The 23,285-nt window shown below is 30.3% G+C and overlaps 1 protein-coding gene across 1 annotated transcript in view; it reads right to left on the bottom strand.

Annotated features, from left to right (window-relative positions):
* The window catches only part of LOC142328804 (discoidin domain-containing receptor 2-like), a 309,180-nt gene that overhangs the window by 45,931 nt on the left and 239,964 nt on the right, over positions 1–23,285 (bottom strand). Inside the window, exon 8 of the mRNA XM_075372847.1 lies at positions 1,026–1,233. Within this exon, the coding sequence (XP_075228962.1) occupies positions 1,026–1,233 (208 nt within the window). The remainder of the gene's footprint in view (positions 1–1,025; positions 1,234–23,285) is intronic.

Below are 23,285 nucleotides of genomic sequence, written 5' to 3'. Positions count from 1 at the left end.
GTCATGTTTAATAAACCAATTTCCACAGATCACAAAAGTAAATAATTAAGTCCTTATTTTTTTATTATTTGGACATTTGCATAAACGGTCATTACTGTAAAAGTTTTTGCGTTATTTTGTTTTGTTTTTTTTTTGTCTTCAGTCATTTGACTGGTTTGATGCAGCTCTCCAAGATTCCCTATCTAGTGCTAGTCGTTTCATTTCAGTATACCCTCTACATCCTACATCCCTAACAATTTGTTTTACATATTCCAAACGTGGCCTGTCTACACAATTATTCCCTTCTACCTGGCCTTCCAATATTAAAGCTGCTATTCCAGGATGCCTTAGTATGTGGCCTATAAGTCTGTCTCTTCTTTTAACTATATTTTTCCAAATGCTTCTTTCTTCATCTATTTGCCGCAATACCTCTTCATTTGTCACTTTATCCACCCATCTGATTTTTAACATTCTCCTATAGCACCACATTTCAAAAGCTTCTAATCTTTTTTTCTCAGATACTCCGATCGTCCAAGTTTCACTTCCATATAAAGCGACACTCCAAACATACACTTTCAAAAATCTTTTCCTGACATTTAAATTAATTTTTGATGTAAACAAATTATATTTCTTACTGAAGGCTCGTTTAGCTTGTGCTATTCGGCATTTTATATCGCTCCTGCTTCGTCCATCTTTAGTAATTCTACTTCCCAAATAACAAAATTCTTCTACTTCTTTGCGTTATAAAATTTGATTTTAAGATAATTTCTTCCCGGTCATTTTTAAGAAATGCCATCCCGGTCAGGCATGGCATTTTTCACACACGCTACAAATCATTCATCTCATCCTCTGTGCAGTAATACTTAACTGCGGACCCGGAGGTTAAACAGAAAAAAATAATTTCTTAAGCGTACTGTACATGTTTTATAATTATTTGTACTATATTAAAAATTATTTTACGTGATTTAGAACTGTAAACCTTAACATTTAACATCCTTAACATTTTAATATTTTTGTTTTATTTAGTGAAAAATAATTTTACTGACCGGAATCAAATGTTATTTCGCTGATCATAATCCAGTTGGCGTCAAAATTTAAACGCAATCGTACAAATCGACCGATCCTGTGATGCAATTTAATAGAAACATTCCTGGAAAATTCAAATATCCTATCTTCCATGTACGTGTATGATATCGGTATTCCAGGAAATTGTTTTCCACCAATACTGAACATTACTTGTATCTCTGAGAATACCTGAAAAATTAATGCAATAATAAATATTAATTTATTTATGATAAAAAAACGATAAAATATTTATAATCTAGTCTAATTACCTGTAGCAACAATATAGTAAATAGTTTTAATTAAAAAAGGTTAAATTACAGTTATTTTTTATTGTGCCATTTTTTTTTTGCTTTTGTTTTCGATTTATGAAAGAAACCCATGAGATGCAATCTTTCTCCTTCAATAAATTTTTTATCACAAGCCATGTAATTGAGAACTTTCACGTAAAAATCAAACAGATCTTCTTATTACTTTAATTCAAGTTTGACAAAATTTGAGCTAATATTAAGAACTAAAATATCAGTTATTTTTCAAAATGGTGTAACTTTTCAACCATGTTGTGTTAGACGACTCAAACACTTTTGATGTGTTCAAGAAAACTTTAAAATTATACGGTTAAAAAGCTTAAGTTCTTGTACTTCCTTGTACAACGTACAGGAAGTATTGTGATCGCAAAAAATGTCGGATTTCAGATTTCAACGGAAATATCCGTTTTGACCATCCTTGAATCTATTTTGACTAGTTTCGGCGTGATGTCTACGTACGTATGTATCTCGCATAACTCAAAAATGATTAGCTATAGGATGTTGAAATTTTGGATTTAGGGCTGTTGTAACATCTAGTTGTTCACCTTCTCTTTTGATTGCAATGGACTGGACCAGAACTGTCCAAAGAAGCCCAAAATGCAAAAATAAAAATGGATTTTGGACTTTTTCTTAACTCCAGTAATAAGCCCTCATTGAGAGCTTTTCGACGATATATTATAAGTGGTACTCATTTTCATCGGTTCCAGAATTATAGGCAAATAAAAGTTTAATTAATGAAATATTTGGATGTTACAAGGAGAAGGCACATCGGTTCGAATGAGATCTCATCTTTTTTTTCAACTTTTTTTAAATTTAAATATATTGCTTTATTAATAATTATTAACCTCTGATTGTAAAACAAATTACGATAAATAATAATTCAATAAGAACAATAAAAAAAAATATATGAAAAAATATCAAGGTATTAATGAAATAAAATTTTATGTACTTTTCATTTAAAAAAAAAATGTCTATGTGCAGTTTAATAGGCGTACAAGAAAGTCATGTGGTGTCCATATCAAATTTTTTATTTCTATTTTGACTGGTGTTAAGAATTTAATTGAAAAATATATTGAATTTTAATTGTTTCTTTATTTAGCTTATTGTCATTCTGTGTATACATTTCATAAGTTTGAGTGTGTCCTCATTTGGTCTAAATGTAGAATGTCATGGTTATCAGTGTCGGTGAATTCGTTATTTATGTTCATAGATATATGATAAATGTTTACTAACTTCCTATGCAAGAGTTTTTTAAGTGTTCATTTATCTTTATTTGAATTTGTATCTTGTTTTACCAGTGTAGAAAGCAATCTATAGTCGGAACAGTTAAGTTTATATACATTCTCTAGCGAAACTGTATTCTGCGTATAATGATTTGTTTGTTATTCTGAAGACCATACTTTCGTTAAAAATATACAATTTTTTAAATTTGTTTTGTACTTTCCGGAATTTTTATTTATGTTAAGATGATTTGTCTTTTGTTCTTTTATTTTACTTTAATATATTATTTGCTGGAATGTGAAACCAGTGTGCTGTAATTAGTATGTGTGTGTGTGCGCGCGCGCGGGCGCGCTTCTCGAACGCTAAATATCAGCTGAGTTCTTTTACGTTACCTTTAGGTGACACAATTCTATTGAGAAATATATGAATCACATACTTCTAAAATCAAATAATTAATGAGAGGTTGGTAGATTTGACGATATGTCAATGAGATGATCAATCATTTTGGATTTTATGTATATTTTGAAAATGTGATTTTTGTTAGATGCATTTTTTTTTTTTGGTTGCCATTTAAGAGAACTATACTCTTTTTAATCGACTTCAAAAAAATAAATAGATTTTCAATTAATCAATAAAGTTGAAGCTGTAGTAAATAATACCTAGTAAACGTTTGTAACTTAATTATTTTGAAATTAACAAGATTTAAAAAAGTAGATTTAGAATTTTTAAATCTACTTTTTAAATCTTTTTTTAATTTTTAAATCTATTTTTTAAATTAAAAATAAAAACTGATTAAATATTTAATTAAAAAGAAGATATGAATGGAAATTAGTTGTAAAAAATCTTGGTAGTTAATGTTATAAAACTTGTTGACAGGTATACTGTAGTAATATTTTGTAATTTAAAGGCTTGCAGTGCAGCAAAAACATGCTACTGATTAGTCTGTTTACTACTTGACGCACGCTCACAAACAAACGACTAGACCAACTGTAGGGTATGACATCATTATGTTGAGACGGAATCGACCGATCGTTCACGGAGGAATACGAACACTTAGAATGTGTCTGGAGACGAACTGGTGCGTACTTCGCTGTTGTCTAGTGCATGTTAAACGGATAAATTTTAATGAAAAACAAATCGGTTTTGTTAAAGTTAATAATTTACTTCATTATGTAAGTAGTATTTTTCATATAACTACCAACTATCATAAAAAGCATATTGTTGACCATTTAGAGTAAGTAATTTCACTGTGTTTCTTATCATATAGAATTATATTTTGATTTATGTTTTTTCTATTCTTTTTTTTATATCGTGAAAGGATCTCAATATAATTAATTGCTTAATCGTAAAATATTTTTGTTACATAATTTAACTTTAATAAATTTAATTAATGTTGTGTGTGTGTGTGTGTGTGTGTGTGTGTGTGTGTTTAAGATTATGTAGCTGAAATTATGGTCCGTTTTAATGTTTTTTCGCGATTTCATTCTTCCCTGTTTCTAATTGAAATTAATGCTGTTAAAACATATTATAGTGTAAAAAAATATTCCCTACTTTACTGAAAGACGAAATAGAGGTATACTTTGAAATGTCCACCATAATTAAACCGGGAATTAAAAAACAACAGATAAAACTCGTCACTTTTACTTAAACACTTTTATTTTTATCTCGTAATAAAGTGTTGGATCGTTAAAGTTGATGAAAAAATGGGCACTTGTGCACTTTAGGTAGTATCACAGATTGAAAAAAAATTTTTGTAATAAATGATCGATTCTAGACTTATTTTACATGCTGATTACAAATATGTTATTCTTTTGATCAGCACATCGATATGATTTGATGTCGGGTGATATTACGTAACAAAAACCCAAAAGTTTGCTGCTTTTAATTATAGATATATATTAACCAAAAAACCTACGTTCGCTTCGCTCGCTAACCTCTACTAATTAACGGTAAACTTTTGGTTATTTAAATAATTGCAATAATTATTGAATTTATTATTTAAATATTAAATATATTACTGTGTTAATCAGTCGAGATTAGTGAGCGTAGGTTAAATTTGGTTAAATTATATTTATAAAATAAATAAATAAAAATGGTTATACACCTTTTCTCTAATCGATCATTTTTAGACAAAACATTTTTTTCAAATTGTGGTACCACCGCTACTGCAAAAGTGCCAAAAATGGGTGCTCTTTTCGATATTTTACATAAATTTAAATTCGTATTAGCAACGCAGAATAATAACCAAGATTGATATGTAATATCCGATTTTTACATTTATTAGTTCACAAGATGATATATATTACTAGCCGGTCAGGGCTCGGTTCTCTCGCCCTTCACATCTAGCAAAAAGCTCCGCTCCCGGGATCCCCGGTGTTACTTACCCTCATCGTTGTTAAAATAATACTGATAAATAACAAATAAGTACACAGACTTTACGTGAAAAAGAAACTAAATTATTAAAGCTGTAATAACTACAGTACACAGAATTTGACGAGAAAAAATTCACAATTTTTCCTTCCAGGGGGCTGCAGTCTCGATTTATGGCTTTAAACCTTCCCTGGGATAACAATAATGTATTCTCAAATTTTGAAACCGGTGGATTAGTTCTCGGGTGATGCTGTTGCAAATGGACAGACGGCATCCGCCATAAACTTTCGCATTTATTTATTACGTTGATATATTTAAAATAAATTCATTGACTGAAATGTGTATATATATATACTTTCTTGTCATTGTTATGTGTATTTAAACTGCCAAAGATATTAATTTTTTTTTTAATTATTGCATTAACTTTGTGATTGATGTGTATATAAAGGATAAGTATTTCTTTTACGCAAGTAAATAAATAGATAAAAATCCTTGGTTAGTGTTGTAAAATGACTAAAAATTGGGTAGTAATTTCTTTTGTAATAGCTGTTAGATTTCTAAATAATATCTACTCTTTTTTATAGCAAACTTAGATATAATCGTAATTATCTGTCAATTCAGTGAACTAAAGTTTAACAAACTTCAAAAAAAGAAGTAGGTGTTTGAATTTATTTATTTTTTTTTTATTTGCGTTCAAACCTTACACTTGATCAAATGGACTGATTTTTAAATATCTTTTTTTGTTTGTAAATGAAAGTTTTCCTGTGTCCTGTTGTTAGTTTTCGTAAATCAAAATCTCCCAATTTAGTTCAGTGGAAGAGTTTTTTAACGAAAAATTACATTGCCGACATAGTCAGTTTGAAAATATTATTAGTTTTCCGGCGAATATAACTAGAATAGCTGTTTGGTGTAGGTATATGGTAGGGTGATCGTATTAAAATGGGCTATCGCGAATTTTTTACAAATTTTTACATTTTAGGGTCCAACTAGTTCATCTAGACCAAAAAAACATGTATGTATGTGTGCGGGTACGATGCACGTACGTATGTGTGCACTGCTTTAGGCCTTATATCTCAGGATTGACCGAACCGATTTTCTTCAAATTTAGCTCAAATGTGGTACTGAGGAAGAGGTTACAACGAAACAAATCCAATTTTGATTTTCTTTAGAGTTTACTTTAGAAAAAAATTTACTTTGGTAAATTTGTTATCTACAGTGCATATAAAGAGTGTACAAAGATGAATTGACATTTTAATTGGTACTTACGTATTAACGACACCGCAGCTACAGCTTTATTTAAAAACAAAGTAGTCAATCGGATTTCGGTGGAAAATAGACCGATATAGAATTTACCATAGATTCAAAACAGTCTCTTTATTAATTTTAATAAATGGTTATTTATTTTATTTAACCAAACTTAACCTACGCTCGCTTCGCTCGCTAACCTTGACTAATTAAACCGTAATTTTTTTAGTATTTATTTAATAATTTTTTGAGTATTTATTTAACAAAGTAGTCAATTGAAATCCGATTGACTACTTGTTTTTAAATAAAGCTGTAGCTGCGGTGGCGTTAATACGTAAGTACCTTTTAATTTTTTAATAAAACACTTTTTATTTTTTATTTGATAATTGATAATGTTTTTGCTTTCTTAGAAAGTAGTAACATGGATGTTATGTGTGGTACAAATCATTTGACAAATGAACGCTCCAGCCTTGGCTGTGCATGTAAACTCACTCTTGACAACATTTTGCTGGATAATTGCTGGAAAATGTCAACAATGTTATGTCGAATCTCTTCTCCGAGTTCCTCAATCGTTTGTGGTTTATTGATGTACAGTTTATCCGATAACCCCAAAGAAAAAAGGTCCAACCGTGTTGAGTTGGACCTTTTGGAGTTGGACCCATGATATTGGCGGCCAGTTCATATTACCTCGCTGCAAGATAACATGACCGTTAAAATTTTCTTGCAATAACTGCATGGTTTCAAAGGCAGTGCGCCATGTTGTTCTGTCTTGTTGAAACCACACGTCTTCCACAGCCATATCATTAATTATAGGCCATAACAAATTTGAAATCATCTCACGATATCGAATTCCATTGTCGGTAAAAGCACCTCCATTCTTATTTTCGAAGAAGTGAGGTCCAATCAATCCCCTAGCCCAAAATCCGCCCTAAAACGTGACCCGCTGAAGATGAATATGAAGTTTTTCAATCGTTTTTGGATTTTCTGATCCCAAAATTCGACAATTTTGTTTATTGACAGAGCCGGTAAGAATAAATGTACCTCATAGTTAAAGATGTTTTTGTTCGAAAACAATTTTTATTGTTATTTTTAGAATTTTTACACTTCAGATATGTACTTTTCCATGATTTAACCTCAATGTTTACTGATTGATAACACCATACAAAACCACTTCTATAGTTTTGCAGAGGAAAAAAGTGGTGGAAAATTTAAGTTCATTTTGGGAAACCTCTTATAAATAATCCAAAAATCTTTTTCAAAAGATCAACTACCTTTTCTTAAAATTGAGATATGTTTTTTTTTGCTGCTCTACCTCCCTTGGTTTAAATATTTTTAAAAGATATTTTGAATGTTTATACTTCATATATAGATCTATTAAGAAATTTCTACAATTTTTAGAAAATTATACTCTGCGGAACTAAAATGAGGAAACGGTTTTTTTTGAAAATGTTATTTTCTTATTTTAACCTTTACTAAAAGAGGTGTTAGATTTATATAAAACGTTAAATAAATTGTTAAGCTTAACTTATACATAAATATTTTCAGCAAAAACTTTTTTAAAATTTATCTTCCACCTCTAAAAAATATATATTATTTTGTTTGTTTTTTAATTTACTTTTTTTGACTCTAGCTCGTTTAATTTTTATTATTAATAGCCGGGAAAGTTATATTATACTTTGGCAGCTGTTTTTTATTATCTTTTTCAAAAATGGAAAAATCAGCGAACGCCAAAATTGTTGCAAAATTAGATTTAAAAAATTATACAACGATTATTAAATTATACAATTAATTATAATTTTGAATGATTTTTGAAGAAGAATAGACATGAAATCATTCTTCCAATCTTCTTATTTTTAAAAATCTTTCTTATACGATGAGTAGATTTTTAAACAGCTTAGGATTTTTTTTCGCGCGTGTTAAAGAAAGGCGTATATAGAAATATTATTGGCTGTTAAAGGTAAATATATTTGCATTTACTAATACTTAGTTAAATAAATAAATACTTTAATTATTAAGTGAATTCTTTTAGCGTATTGCTAATATATTTTTCCTTCCTTGTACGAAGTAAAGGAAGTATTGTGATCGAAAAAAAAATTCGGTTTTTAGATTCCAACGTAAATATCCATTTTCACCATTCCTGAATCCATTTTGACTAGTTCCTGGTATGACGTCTATACGTATGTATGTAAGTATCTCGCATAACTCGAAAACGATTAGTCGTAGGATACTGAAATTTTGGATATATGACTGTTTTAACAACATCTTGTTGTGCTCCTTCCCTTTTGATTGCAATCGACTGAACTAAAAGTGTCCAAAAAAAGACCATAATCCAAAAAACATTTGGATTTTGGACTTTTTCTTAACTGCAGTAATAATCCCTCACTGAGAGCTTTTCAACGATATATCATAACTGGTACTTATTTTCATTGGTTCCAGAGTTATAGCCAAATAAAATTTTAATTATTGAAATGTTTGGATCTTAGAAGTGCATGTCAGTTCGAATCAGACTTCATCTCCTTTTTTTTTTAAATTTAAATATATTGATTTATTAATAATTATTAACCTCTGATTGTAAACAAAAATACGATGAATAATAATTCAGTAATAACAAAAAAAAAGTGAAAATAATCGGAAGTTTTTAATGATATAAAATTTTATGTGCTTTTTGTTTTTAAAAAAAATGCGTATATGTAATTTAATAGGCGTACAAGGAAGTCATGTAGTGCCCACATCAGATTTTTTTCTCTCTGAAATATGGAAATAACTAAATAACTTGATCGGTTCAAGTTGACCAAATTTCAAGTAACTAAAAATTAATGAATTGGTATTAAACCGTTTTTAGTTAAATGAATGATTACAAAGGGCATAGTGTGGTTTCTTTCTATTGTGGTTCGCTATTCACAATAAACTGTTATTTTACCATTTTCATAATCTCTATTCGAGTTACAGCTGCCAGGGATTAGCCTGTGAATGTTTGTTTAAATGGCACAAACAGGTTACTTTGTTTTTCTGAATTTAAACGAAAGTCATGAGGTTACTACGACCAAAAATATGTAAAACGATGAGCTATTACGGATGGAAGAGTTTAGAAAAAAGTTTTTACGTTATCATAATGCATTCAACTTTTCCCATATAAAGTTGTGCAATGTTTACTTGATGCACGCCGGAGGAATCTCTTATACCGTAAAACAAACACTCACCTAGCTTATATGTATATATCTACGGCGCCTTTATAAAATACTGAACAAGCATTATAAAGTGTCAACCAAAATGTGTGTCATAAGAGAAGTGCAAAATTAATGGCATAACTTTCTTTTAAGTTCAGCTCTTAACGCTAGCTAGCTCACTTAGAAAACGCATAAATCAGCTTTTACGAAAACAAGTAGTTATTCTCTTGCTAACCATTATTTTCACCATCCTTTTTAGTCCCTCTTTAGTGTACGTCTTATATCCCTTCCCTTTCCCGATTCTATCGTACATCTTGTAAAGATATTACAAAATGTTCTCTATCACGTTGTTGACGGTCCATAACATCTTAAACAACTGATTTTATTTCTTTACCGCAAGAAAAAAGTTACTTGTTGAAGTTAAGTTTTTCTTTTACAAAAGAATGGAAAAACTTTTACATCCGTTGTCGTTGTCGTCCTCATTTATTATCTTTTTATTTTCAACCACTTAATATTAAAATAATATTTTAATAAAGTAAATAAATACTTAAACTTTTCCTTTAAGTTAATTTTCTCATTTAAAATCACGTAGACTTTTATTAATGTTTTTTTTTGTTTCTTTATTTAAATTTATTTATGTAGTTTATTTTTATATAATTATAATATTCATTGAAGTTTATTAATTTCATAATGAGTTTGTTTACATGATGGAGTGTTTCAGAACTAAGTAACTGTAATTTCAACTGTAATTCTGGTTGTTTATATTACAATCAATTTTTTCGTTGTTTAGAAATTTACATTTAAAAAAAAAAAGAATACTTACGTTCGAAAATATCTCTTTGATTTGTTCAGTATATGAAAATAGTTCTGAAAAAATATTTTGAGAGAAAAATTCAAGTTGTATAAGATTTGAGAATCTTAGCGGCCTTAAATGTTCTGAAATCAAATAATGAGAAAAAAATTCTTGCAACGTGATTGTCATAAGGTTTAAAAAATATAATACCATCTTCTGATATTTCATTCTCGTTTGTTTTCTTCTAACAATGTAACGTGCTATTAGGTTATACTACGAGATTATATACTCGTACAATAGATTTCACCGACACCCACCGTGTTGGTCTAGTGGTGAACGCGCCTTCGCAAATCAGCTGATTTCGAAGTCGAGAGTTCCAAGAACGTTGGAACTCTCGACTTCGAAATTTATTTACTTTTATACGGATTTGAATACTAGATCGTGCATACCGGTGTTCTTTAGTGGTTGGGTTTCAATTAATCATACATCTCAGAAATGGTCGACCTGAGACTGTACAAGACTACACTTCACTTACACTCATACACATCACCCTCTGAAGTAATACCTGACGGTGATTCCCGGAGGCTAAACAAGAAAAAAAAAATTCACCGACAAGTTTTACATTCAAAGTAAAGAAATATTACAAGGTGGTGGGAAATTACACAATACTTTCTTACGAACAATGTGTACGATCTTAAATCTATTAGTAATGAACAAGTGATCTATAAAACTGGTTGGAATTTTTTTTCATTAGATTTCAAAATTTGTAGCATTTAAAGGATGATAAACCTCCCGATAAAAGCGACATGGATTTCTTTTTTTTTATGATTTTACTTTTTTAATTTGTTTTAGTTCTTTTAAACATGAATCAAATAAGTCGTACACTTGCTCTGCAAAGATTTATGAAGCGCATGATCAGTGTGCAAACTAGAACTAGTTTGAGTGAAATGGTGGAAATTTATTGATGTAGTTGATGCATAGAAATTAAAAAAAAATATTTAATTTTATAAGAAGGGACAGAGAAAAGTCTGTTACTGCTACCGCAGTTACCTTTATGTGTTGCTTCCAGTAGAGTTGTTTGTGTGGTGTGTGACATGGGGTTCCTTCACCTCTTAAGATACCTTTTAAGAAACACTACGATAACATTTATGTGTTTTACACCAAACAACCATTTTACACAGAACAACCCTAGGTTTCTTTTCTTAAAAATAATATTGGGTTTTAAAATATTATATCTCTTCGATGAGGTGTAATTAAGGCGTTGATTTAAGGTTAGAATCAAAGGGCATGATGAAGAGTTCAGTAGCGCGCTTGGCCATAGATTGATTTCCTATCATTCCATTTGACAGCGCTGTTAGCAGAATGGCGACTGCTGAACAGAAAGCCTTCTGTGTTTGATGTTTTACTAAGTATGAATCCATAGTTACAGTTCAATGCGGGTTCCAAAAACAGTATGGAATATTTTAAGGAAACGCTTATATATGTGTCCATTACGCATTCAACTGTTATAGGCTTTAAAGCCGACCAACTAGGCTATTACCGACTTCGCGATGGAAGTATTGCAACGTGAAGGTGACCTCTATCTTGATCGCAGTGTATTTAAAGGTGAGTCAACGTTTCATCTTAGGGAAAAGTTAACATACAATTTCCATATATGTGGATGAGTAAATCCCCATGAACTCTTACAACGCAAAAGCAACTCCCCAAAGTTAAATGTTTACTGTGTAATACCCCTACGGGAAATCGGGAATTGCGTACACGGCTCTTTCGTCAGCTGCAAGATGGACCAAAGACTTTTATTTTGCAACAAGAAAATGGATCTTCTCATTTGGCATACCTCTGTACGGAATCGGTCGTGCATAAGCATTTTCTCCGACCGTTAGTTCGGTGGACATGGATCCGATGACAAAGCATGTTTGCGGTAGCCTCCATGGTCACTCTCTATCTGACCCGGTGTAATTTTTTCCTTTAGACTTTACACAAGATTTCCTTTACGTGCCTCCGCTATGAGGCACAGCCTTTCCTGTGATTATCAGATTTGAGGCACAGGATTGAAGCAACTGTCGCTTCCATTACTACCGTTACTTGTCACAGTAATGAAAGACGAAGTCTACCGTGACGTGTCATTTGGTCCATTCCGACCGATCTAATGATAGGGGAAAACGTCATTTAGCAGATCCCGTACGAAATTATACCAGTGAGGAAGACCACTCTCTTATTGCTAAATAAAATCCTTTGGTCCATTTTGCAGTTAACAAAAGAGCTGCATATGCACTTTCTAACTTCCCGTACGCGATGGTTAATGTGCGGAACAACCTCTCCTATCAGTTGAATGTGTGCCGGAAACCGAAGTGTGCTCACATTGAAGACTTGCAGGAAACATTTAAGAGTTACTCATTCACTTTATTTATGATCCATTACTTTAAGGTAAAGTTAAAAAATGTAAATAGTTTTAACACCTCGATATCTTTACAATCCCGATATTGTTTTTCGTATGTACTATATATATATATATATAACAGAATATAACAGAATATACATAACAGAAAATATATATATATATATATTCTGTCAAATTAAAAGGGGCTTTTATTTAAGAGAGTGCTAGTAAAAGTAATGTTACGGATTAATACTCTAAAGGTTTTGACAATTAATTCTAAAAAGCCTTAGCGCCAGTGGTAGCATCTCGGCCTTTCATCCGGAGGTCCCGGGTTCTCAAATCCCAGTCAGGCATGACATTTTCACACACGCTACAAATCATTCATTTCATCCTCTGAAGCATGCCTATCGGTGGACCCGGAGGTTAAACAAAAAAGAAAAAGAAAAAGAAAAAAAGAGTCTTTGGAAGAATAGTTCCATTAATTTAAAAGCAAATAGTTTATAATTTTTAATAATTTCGAAGTATTATCAGATTTGTCATAGAATCTTTGTGTAATAAACAATAATAAGTTGGATTCCATCATGTTTTTGGACGACTTATTTCTTATTATTGTACTGTAAACCCAAGAAATTAAGCGTTACGCGTACCAACACATCCATATTAATTGCAATTAGCAAAAAATTATGAAATTACGAGTTTTTGTTGTATTTTTGTGTACAGATAAAAATTGAAAAATTCAAAGACCGGAGTGGATAATTTTCTTTACAGTAAAAATATTACTTTCTCCTCCTTTGTATATTCGTACTTTTAACAGGTTTGACAGTATAAATCGCTTCTTTTATTAGTGTTATTTTAACGAAAATGACGTAATAATGACATAGTGTAAGAGAGAAAGTTAGATAGAGATAGATAGATTCACTCTGTATTACGGTTGAAATCTCAAGAGATGAAGACGGTAGGAGAGAAGCAAATATTTGAACGGTTAATATCTCAGACGTTTATGAGAATGCTGTTTGAGTTCGGTTTTGTTTACAGTAACTAGGAGCATTGTGAAGTAGATTCATAACATGTTATGAAGACAGTTTCTGTTGCTATCCGCTAAGAAAAGTTACAAGGATTTATTATGTAAGCTTATTTAAATATGTTTTATAGTGATGATGTGTGTATTTTCTTCCTCTTCTATTTGTTTTATCGCTATTATTTTGTAATAAAATATTTTTGTTAGAAATTAGTGATGATATTTACTTTGTATTATTTTACAAATTGAACAAATTTAAGCGGTTAAATAGATAGTAGATTATACAAGTTTTAACTCTTACTTTAATACTTAATTACAATCCAAAGTTTTGTATGCTTTATGAACCAAGATTAAAGATGTTTTCCGTCGAATAATCTTGGTGTATACGAACGTTAAATTTATTAATACTTACAGTTCCAATTTTACCATTCGTCATATTACAAAAAAATATGCTATTTTCTGTAAATTACACGTGATACGTAAGTAAACATTTTTGTAAAACAAAATTAACCGACTCCAAAAAGAAAGAAAATCTAACAAAATATTCCACTGAAAAGGAAAAAAAGAGATTTTTCACGACAATCTCAATACAATCCTTAAAATTTATTTTTTGAATTAGTGCAAAATTTTAAACGAATTACGAGTACATGAAATACGGACTACGAACTCTATTTTTATTATAACTTCAAGATAATTCTAAAATTTGGTATCGAGTTCAAAAAAAATATGTTTCAAATATTATACTGAGTAGTAAAAAAGTAGTTTAAAAATGAAATTTTCCTTTTCAGTACAGTTTTTTCTACATTTTGTATTTTTGAAGTTTTTTCAATTTATTTTATTTTTTTTTAATTTTGTAAGTACATCGAAGCGGAAATATGGACAGGGCTGCAAAGTATACTGTTTATAAGAGAAAAGAACGTTCTCTTGAAAGAAACAGACTCATTCAAAACGACCTAAATACTCGAGGTAAAAGATGCATAGAATTCAGTCAATATCGTACTTAAGCAAAGGCTATTTAAAGTTCGCGAATACATGAAATATTGTCAAAAGAAACGAAATCTGAAAGGGAACGTCGACATGATTTGATCCGCAAGCGGGTTTCAAATAAGGTTCAGAAATAAAGATCATATAGTTTTTCATCGATTCATTAACGTATTTATAATAGAATGCCTGACGAACCGTTCACATCTATAGACTTGTAAAAATGTCAACGTGAAAAATTGTGAAACGAAAGAACTTTTTTTACTAATCCAATACCACTCTGTACTGGTGGATCACCGCGAGGTCATTCTGTATTTTAAAAAAAAAGTTTACCCAAATTGGTGCTCATGATGAAAAGTTATACTCAGATAAAATACATATTTATCTATTTGGATCGAATTAAGAATTCTCCGCCGATCTCCGTGGCGGTGTGGTAGCGTCTCAGCCTTTTATTGGAAGGTCCTGGATTCAAATCCCGGTTGGGCATAGCATTTTTCATACGATACAAATTTCAATTCTCATAGGCAAAATGACCAAAGCAATCGAAAGCCCAGTCATCTCTAAAAAAACCCTCCTTTTTTTAAGAATAGTGAACCTTATTAAGTCCATTATTCTTAAAGTATAATCTCTTTAAAAAGTTCTAAAAAAAAGTTCATTGTTATTTATAGTCAATCTTGATTCGTTAGCTTGATTTAATCTTGATTCGTTAGCCTTGTATTTGATTCATTGACAAAATGACGAGTTATAGATTAAAAAATAAATATTTTATTTTTAACTTTAAAGTGGAGAGATTAGCAGAATAATGATATTTTTCGTTTAAAAAGTAATAATAAAAGAAATATGTAATGTATATAAGTATAAAGGATAATATTCAATTTTTTTCTCTGCATTCGGTTGCTTTAAACATCAGAAGACTTACTTGCTTGTTAACGAGGATATTACGAGTATATTTTATGTTTATTGCTAATAGAAAGAGGGTGAAGTAAATAAACCGGTTGGATCCTTTTATTGGCTACGACAAAAACTTTAAGAACCAATAAAATTGTATAGGTTCCTTTGAATATCAAACAAAATATAATAATATTTAAGTATGTTTAAACATTATATTATAATAATAATAGTAAGGGTAGTAATGAAAAAAAGAAGTAGGAAAACAGATTTTTATCATACAAAGTTTATAGGAGTACTGTATGTAAAAGGAGTCTTTCGTAGTCGGTATCTCCTTGTAGCAGGTCTCCTTTTTAGTATGCAGGGACTCGTTTCGGATCAATAACGTTACTTTCGCTTCATAAACTGCCAATATCTTGTCTCTTGTTTACACCATTCTATTATTGTAATCGTTATTACTTTTACAATTATTATATAACACCGTGTAACTGTCGTCGACCTTTTTGAAATATACACTTAACATATTTTTTGCATTCGTAATGCATTTTAAACCGCTGTTTTACAAGTATATTTAATTTTACTTGTCATTTTGTATCGTCTCATAAAAACTTTAATTGAATGTAAACATGTTGTAGTTAATATATTCTTGTAATTTAATTTTTAAAGTATGAACAAAAATAAAATATTATGTCAAACAGAAAATCTGACGACAGTGTTCAGTAACTTGGCTAGTAATTCTGATCGGAACATTACTTTATAACTCCACCCCCCCCTCCAAAGCGGATAAAATTAAATATTACTTTTCCCGTATGATATTGCTTGATTTTTATGTACAGAAAAATAATAAAAATAAGAGCGCTTGATAACTTGGTGCAGAACTAAAATCTTTTAAAACGTATTTAAAAAACATTTCTAATGACAATAATATTTTGGGATGATTTATTTGAAAAAAGAAAAATGTCAGCTTTCAACAGTTTTTGCAGTTAAAAAATGCAAAATCTGTTGAACGGTTGAAAACTGTTTCCAAAAATCTAATCTAAAAGTAATAATAATAAACAAAATTCAGGTTGATTTGTTTTTCGGTGTATTTTCTTAAAGTTCTACTAGTAGAGAGAAATCAATAAACTAACGATACATATATTTCAATATTAGTAGAACTTATGTTATTTAAATATTTAAACACAGATTCTTGAATTTTAAATATTATATTATTCTTCTGTAAATTTTCATATTTGGTATTTCTCAGGTTTTTAATATAATGCTCAAATCTGCTTGTTCTTCACTATTTACAGGCGTTCCACAAGGTTCAATTCTTGTTCCCATTATTCGATACAAGATACGACTATTCATTTTATATATTCCACGTCCCATGACAACTATAATATCTTACGCAGACGGCACTGTTAATTTATTTTCTTAGGACTACCCGTTTGATCCAACTATAAGTCTACAAATTCACTTGATTCTATGAATCAAGTGAAGTAATTCACTTGATTCACTTGAATCCTAGTACTCTTTGCCACCTAAAAAATTAATATTAAGAAAATTTCACGTTGCAATGTTAAAATTGTGCGTCTCTGTTTATTTTATAAACTTAGATTGATTAAGAGAAATATCTCGAGATCTACATCGATGAATTTTTCTACATCTTTGAATTTGAATAAAAATTTTATCATAATACCAAGACATGTTAACATTTACGATAACCGACTCCATTCCTTAGTTTTTATGCTTCATTATTATGAAATAATTATATTAGCTCTTATCCCTATGATGAGGTTAAAAATTATCCCCGCTCTGATTACACTCAGTTTATCAAAAAATGTTCCTTTTTTTTAAAGCTTCAAGTTGATAGACTGAAACAGTTATAACTTAGAAAAAAAAATCTAAAACTTTTGTATTACTCCTCCAATACACTAAACGATCAAGTATAATTTTATAATTTCTTTGTTAAATAATTTCTCGGATATAAAATCAAGTGTAAGCCAATACATATATACTAGTGTTTTCCCCTTGCGGCTTCACCCGCAATATTTTACTTAATAGTAAACTTATTTATTTCACAAATGAGTGCTTCCCCCGTCGCGGCTTCGACCGCGGTATATGGTTATTTGCCAATCGCGGTCAGGGGATACTTAGCAGGTCAGGGGTTGCTTCGCTCGTCCTTTCTGAATAGCCAAAGGGCTCTGATCCCTGGACCCTTCTGTGTTCATTAAATTCATAATTTTCGGAATAATAATGATAAAAAAAATTAAAGCCTGTGCAATTTATAAAAAAAATATTACTGTACTGTAATTTCTTCAGGGCAACAGTTTGGTCAGTACAAGATTTGAAACTTTAAGTAATATAAAAATGTGGATTTAAAGACAATCGGCCTCCATCTTATAAATATTAGTTATAACTGATTACCCGTACTTCATACAAGAAAAAGTGTATTTTTCTCGGTTCTTAGCGTTACCCGACAATCACCAATAAGTTATTTTTCTTAGATTTTTTAATTACTTTTATTTTATGTATTTTAGTCAAGTACCCGGAGGCAAGTGCAGCCAATCGCGTCTCACATATAATAACAGTGGCTGTGTTGGTTGAACCACCGCGCCACACATCGTCGCACACACAAAAAATTCGAAATTAGAAAAAAACTGAAAATGGTTTTTAGATATTTGTGTGAAGAGAATTTGCATGTCCCAATATAGAATATCTTTAGTATAGTCGGAAATGTGGAGAATTTGCAATCATTGTTCAAGTTATTTTTTCCTTTCTTCACTGCTTTCAAGGTCGAATTTCGAAAAATCTAGAAACTGATTTTTAAATATTTATATGAGAATTACACTCGCCAAAAATCAAGTTGATATCTATCAACTTGATTTTCATTTGTTACCAAGAAATAAAAAAAAATATATTACATTTTATTGTTATTCCGTTTAAACCCTTTAAACTCAAAGTTTTAAAAAATCTTTTCTAAAAAAAAAAGTTGTACACACACACACACACACACAAACACCCAAATTTTACAGCCAAATAAATAAAAATCAGGAAATATAAAAGTTAGGCGGTAATTAACTTTTTGTCTATTCAAAACACTTTCCAAAAATATGTTAATTTAGACATGAATAACTGATTAAAATTTTGTGTAAAATTTTATTTTTTTTTGCTATATTACACAATCATAGTAATTTTTTGTTATAAAGAAAATCAAATTCAAATTTTTCGAAAGATTAGTTTTACTCATCATGACAAATTAGAAGCGACTGCATTGTAATTCGGCCTAACCTTATTTCATATTAATAAGGACACTACTATATTAGCATCTAGTCTGGTTTGGAATTATCTAATTCTTTTTAATCTATACCTAAATTTCTGTGGTAGACGCCCTCTTTCTCTCTCTCTCTCTCTGTATATATATATATATATATATATATATATATATATATATATAAAAATATAAGTGTGTGTGCGCGTTCATGTGTGTAAAACGCAAGTATGAAAACACATACAAGAGACTATGAGAGACAATGGTTTGTAATTTTACATGGATTGGAGAAAAAGTTGAAGGAAATGGAACCTAGAGTTACTTTTAAAGTTCTCTTAAATTATAATTTTTGTAATATTATTATACGCTAGTCGTGTAACATTTTTTCATTGTATTAAATAATATTATATTGCTCTTTTGATCTGATGTGAACAAACTAAGTTTAACATTTAGAGTGATGTTCATAATTTGCCTTGAGTCGAGAAGGGCACGTGTTTGAATCGTGGGGCTGACCACCTATTCGAAGTTAAGCTTAACTTAAATGATTTGTGACTTGATAATTCTGTCTCGCTAAGTTTAGTCTGATTTTATCCCATAAGTCGATTCAGCATAATAATAACAATAATTTAATGTTCTATGAAATAAATTTAAAAAAAAAAGTAAAATATTGTAAATTATAATGTAAATGCAGGATTATTTTTTGATTTCTTGACCGATTTAAAGCACTTTTCTATGTTGTACGATTCTATTAGTCTCAACATATCCCTTACTTCCTATATCTTCAATTACAATTTTCTGTCACGAAGTTCAATCTTCTCTAATCTCACTACTATGAAAGAACACAACCTATTTTTATTTTTTCCCTAAAACCACGAAAATCACTGAACCATTCATAACGAAATTTTAATTGTAGCTCTCTTATAACCCCCGGAATTTTTAACACATTTCAAACCTCATCATTCTCACTACCATATAAATCATAAATAATAAAAGTTATAAATAAATAATCTAGAACTTATTTTATAAATTTAATTTATATCGATAGATGTGGTCTATTGCAACTGTTGTCTTTGTCAATATTGACTTCTTCAGACGGTTATTATATTACGAAGGATATCTCTAAAGTAAAGAATGCTGGGAAATTTTTCTCCTTAAGGTTGGCGAACCTGTGTCGTTCATGGCCACGGTAGTAATATACACACGGCATTATTGGCAGTAAGTTGTCGTATCGTAGTATCTTTAATTAAATGTGAGTTATTACGTTATAAAATGAACAGGAAAATCGATGTTGCCGCCGATTGTGAAGTACATGGAGTCATACGTTTTTTAAACCATCAAAACGTTAAGCCGGGTGAAATTCATAGGCAGTTGGTTGCTGTGTACGGTGATAATTTAATGAATGAAAGAAACTTCCGTAAATGTTGTGAAAGGTTTAGAAGTAACAGAATTAATGTGCACAATGAAGAACGTTCGGGGAGGTCCTCGATAATCACCGAGGACTTATTGAAACGCTCGATGATGAAATCAGAATAGATCGTCGCTCAACGATTTCCGACCTGACCCTTCTTTTTTTCTATGTTTCAAGAGCTGTTATCGGTCGTATTGTTCGTGACCATTTAGGCTAGGACATTTAGATAAATGTTGTAATTCATGTGGCGATTATATAGAGAAGTAGTATAAGGTATGTAGTTTAAGAGAAATAAAAAATATTTTTAAAGTTTTCAGAATAATGTTTTTTACAATGAAACGGTCTTTACTTTAGAGATAACCTCTCGTTTGTATTAGATCATTTGTGTTCGTTGGGTGCCACACGTCTTAACGGAACGTCACAAAAAATCCGAATGGAATTTGATTTGGAATTTTTGATGCGCTACACAGAAAAAGGTGATTAGTTCCATAATTCAATTGTTACAGGTGATGAAACATGGATTTCGTATTACACGCCAGAGAGAAAATGGCAGTCAGGTGAATGGCGTTTATATATATATATATATATATATATATATATATATATATAGTATTTCAGTTTCTTGTGGGCACGATAACTGCCGTAATTTGGCGTGAATCATTTTCAAATTGATACATAAAATATAAGACCGAAAATCTCGGTCGAGTTCGTGGGCAGAATCGAACAATGGGGATGGAAATGGTGGTGTTTATCGAATAAAAAAAATATTGCTATAACTTTCTTATTAAGTAAAATATCGAATTCGTTTAAAGTTCCTACTATTCTTTGGATAAGGGCCTAAAACGTAGTTTTTTAATATCACCAACCATTGGCTCAGGGGGGCGGAAAAAATGGGGTTTCGTAGACAAAAAAAATCATACCTCTCTTAATAGGCACAGTATTGAATCGGATTAAAATTGGTCGTTAGTTCACTAAATATCACCTAAAACTTTTGTGTGAAACAATTTTTGATATGACCAACCCTTACGACAAGGGATGACCAAAATGCTGGAATTGTGAGACGGCGGCTTTTAAGCTAAACATGTAAAACTTTTTTTCACATGTCGTATTGCGTAAATTTGAAATTTTTCTTAATTTTAAAGTGGAAATCTTTTTTATTCCTTACTTTAGCACCGGTGAAATCTATCTCTGCCTTCCGGCGAGCCGAAAGGAATTTTTTTAATAATAAAATTTAAAATGATGTTAAATATAAAATTTAAATATAATTTAATCAACGTACATATAATTTATAACTAAATGGAAGTATAATTGCTGGAGTTTTGTTTTAAACTAACCGGTTTAATGCACTTTTTTTTTCTGTTTTGGTATCAACATATAGAGATATGTACTTCCTTCATCTTAAATTATCTATTCCGTAGATCCATTATATATATATATATATTTTGTGCTTTTATTGTATTTTTTAATATAAAACACAAAAATTTATCCGTTTTTATACAGTTTTCTGAATCAAATTTCCTTCTCCTCTAATTCATCGTAAAAACTTCTTCATTTTGATCTACTTTACAATCCACGTAATTTTCAAGATCATTTGTCCAAGATTTTTGAAGTCTAGCTCGTTTTTTTTGGCTATTCAAGTATCTTAACTTCCATAGCGGAATTCAATATTTGATACTCTGTCGTAACTAATTTATTTGCAAGCGAAATTATTATTTATTTATTTTTCATGGATGTATGTATGTATTATATTTTTTTATTTGAATACTCGTACTTTATCTCTAAAAAAAAATGAATATCTATTTTTACTTTTTAAAGTGTACCTAACTGTTGAATATAGGTTTGCCTTTCCCGTATTTATTTATCGTAACGTTCATTTTAGCACTGATGATGTTTTATTCTCTTTCGGTTCACTTTAATCCTACTTTTTTCCTGTTTTTTAAATAAAATATCTTTATAATAACATCCGAAGTATCGTAAATGTGCATCTATTTTAATTTAATCACGGGACGGTACGAACAAGTTTAGAATATTTTTTTCTTATGAAAGAAAACTTCTGATTTTGTTTTTTAATATAAAAGAACAGCTAACGTAAGAGTGTACAGTAAGGAAAGGTACAAATTACCCCTATAGCATAAGTGTACTTCGCTCTTAATATCTTATAGTAGATACAGCACGGATTTTCAACTCTACTTGTAAAAGGGAAACTACAAGAGTACTCATTGGCTTTAGATTATTAGTCTACTTGTATACCGAGTAAAATGGGCTTCCATTAATTGGAACGCGTAATGCTCAGCAGCAACTTCAAGAGTAGCACGGGTAACTCAGCTGCTGCCTGTACCGCACGGTTTCATTTAAATGGAACACCCAGGACGACGTAACCTCTTGTGGTATCTAGTAGTAGTTGTAGACGTCATAACGATCGATAATATTATATACGCATTCATATACGTACTGTAGCCCATCGTATCGTATTATCTTGGGTTACGTTAATATTGATTTCGAAGTCGAATATTTAAGTAAACAGGAGGTATATTAAATGTAATCCTACATTAAGTAAATCTTTGTGAAATGTTTTTTTTTTATGATGATAGATTACACCTAACGGTCCGCTCATTCTTCTATTATTTATAAAATAATAATAATTAAGCTGAATGGACATCTTAACCCTTTTGAAGGACTTCTGTTTAATGAATAAACACTAAAAAAAAATACCAGAAAATTTTCCATAATTAATTTTTTTTAAAAAGTGGTGAAACGAATTTAATTTGTTTATTGCCTTTTTTTTTAAATGCAAGCTTACGCGTACGCAGTGATACATAAATAAATTGTGGGCTTTTTGCAAAAAACGTAATTTTTTTTTATAAATTCCCCATGAGGAATCATTGAATACCATTATCATCAATATCAGATGATAATGATGATGGTGTGTGTAAAACAAATAAGGAAATCTTGTTTTGTGTGCAATACTTGATGAGCATTCGCAGTAGTGTTTGTGAGTGTGTGTGTGTTGTGTGCGCTCGCGTGTGGAAGCTTATATAATAATTATTTCTATATTAATAATTACACTTTGAACTTATAGTTTTGTTTCTGTGACAATATGATTCCGGTAGGTTAGCATTGTATCAATTATTTACAATCTGTCAGGTTTTTCATAAGTGAAAGGCTCTTTCAGAAGTTGAATGTTCAAATTTTTATACTGTTGATAGCTCGTA

Source organism: Lycorma delicatula, chromosome 8 (genome assembly GCF_047948215.1).
Source record: "Lycorma delicatula isolate Av1 chromosome 8, ASM4794821v1, whole genome shotgun sequence".
Classification (NCBI taxonomy): Eukaryota; Metazoa; Arthropoda; class Insecta; order Hemiptera; family Fulgoridae; genus Lycorma; species Lycorma delicatula.
This window is presented reverse-complemented; position numbering and strand designations above follow the sequence as displayed.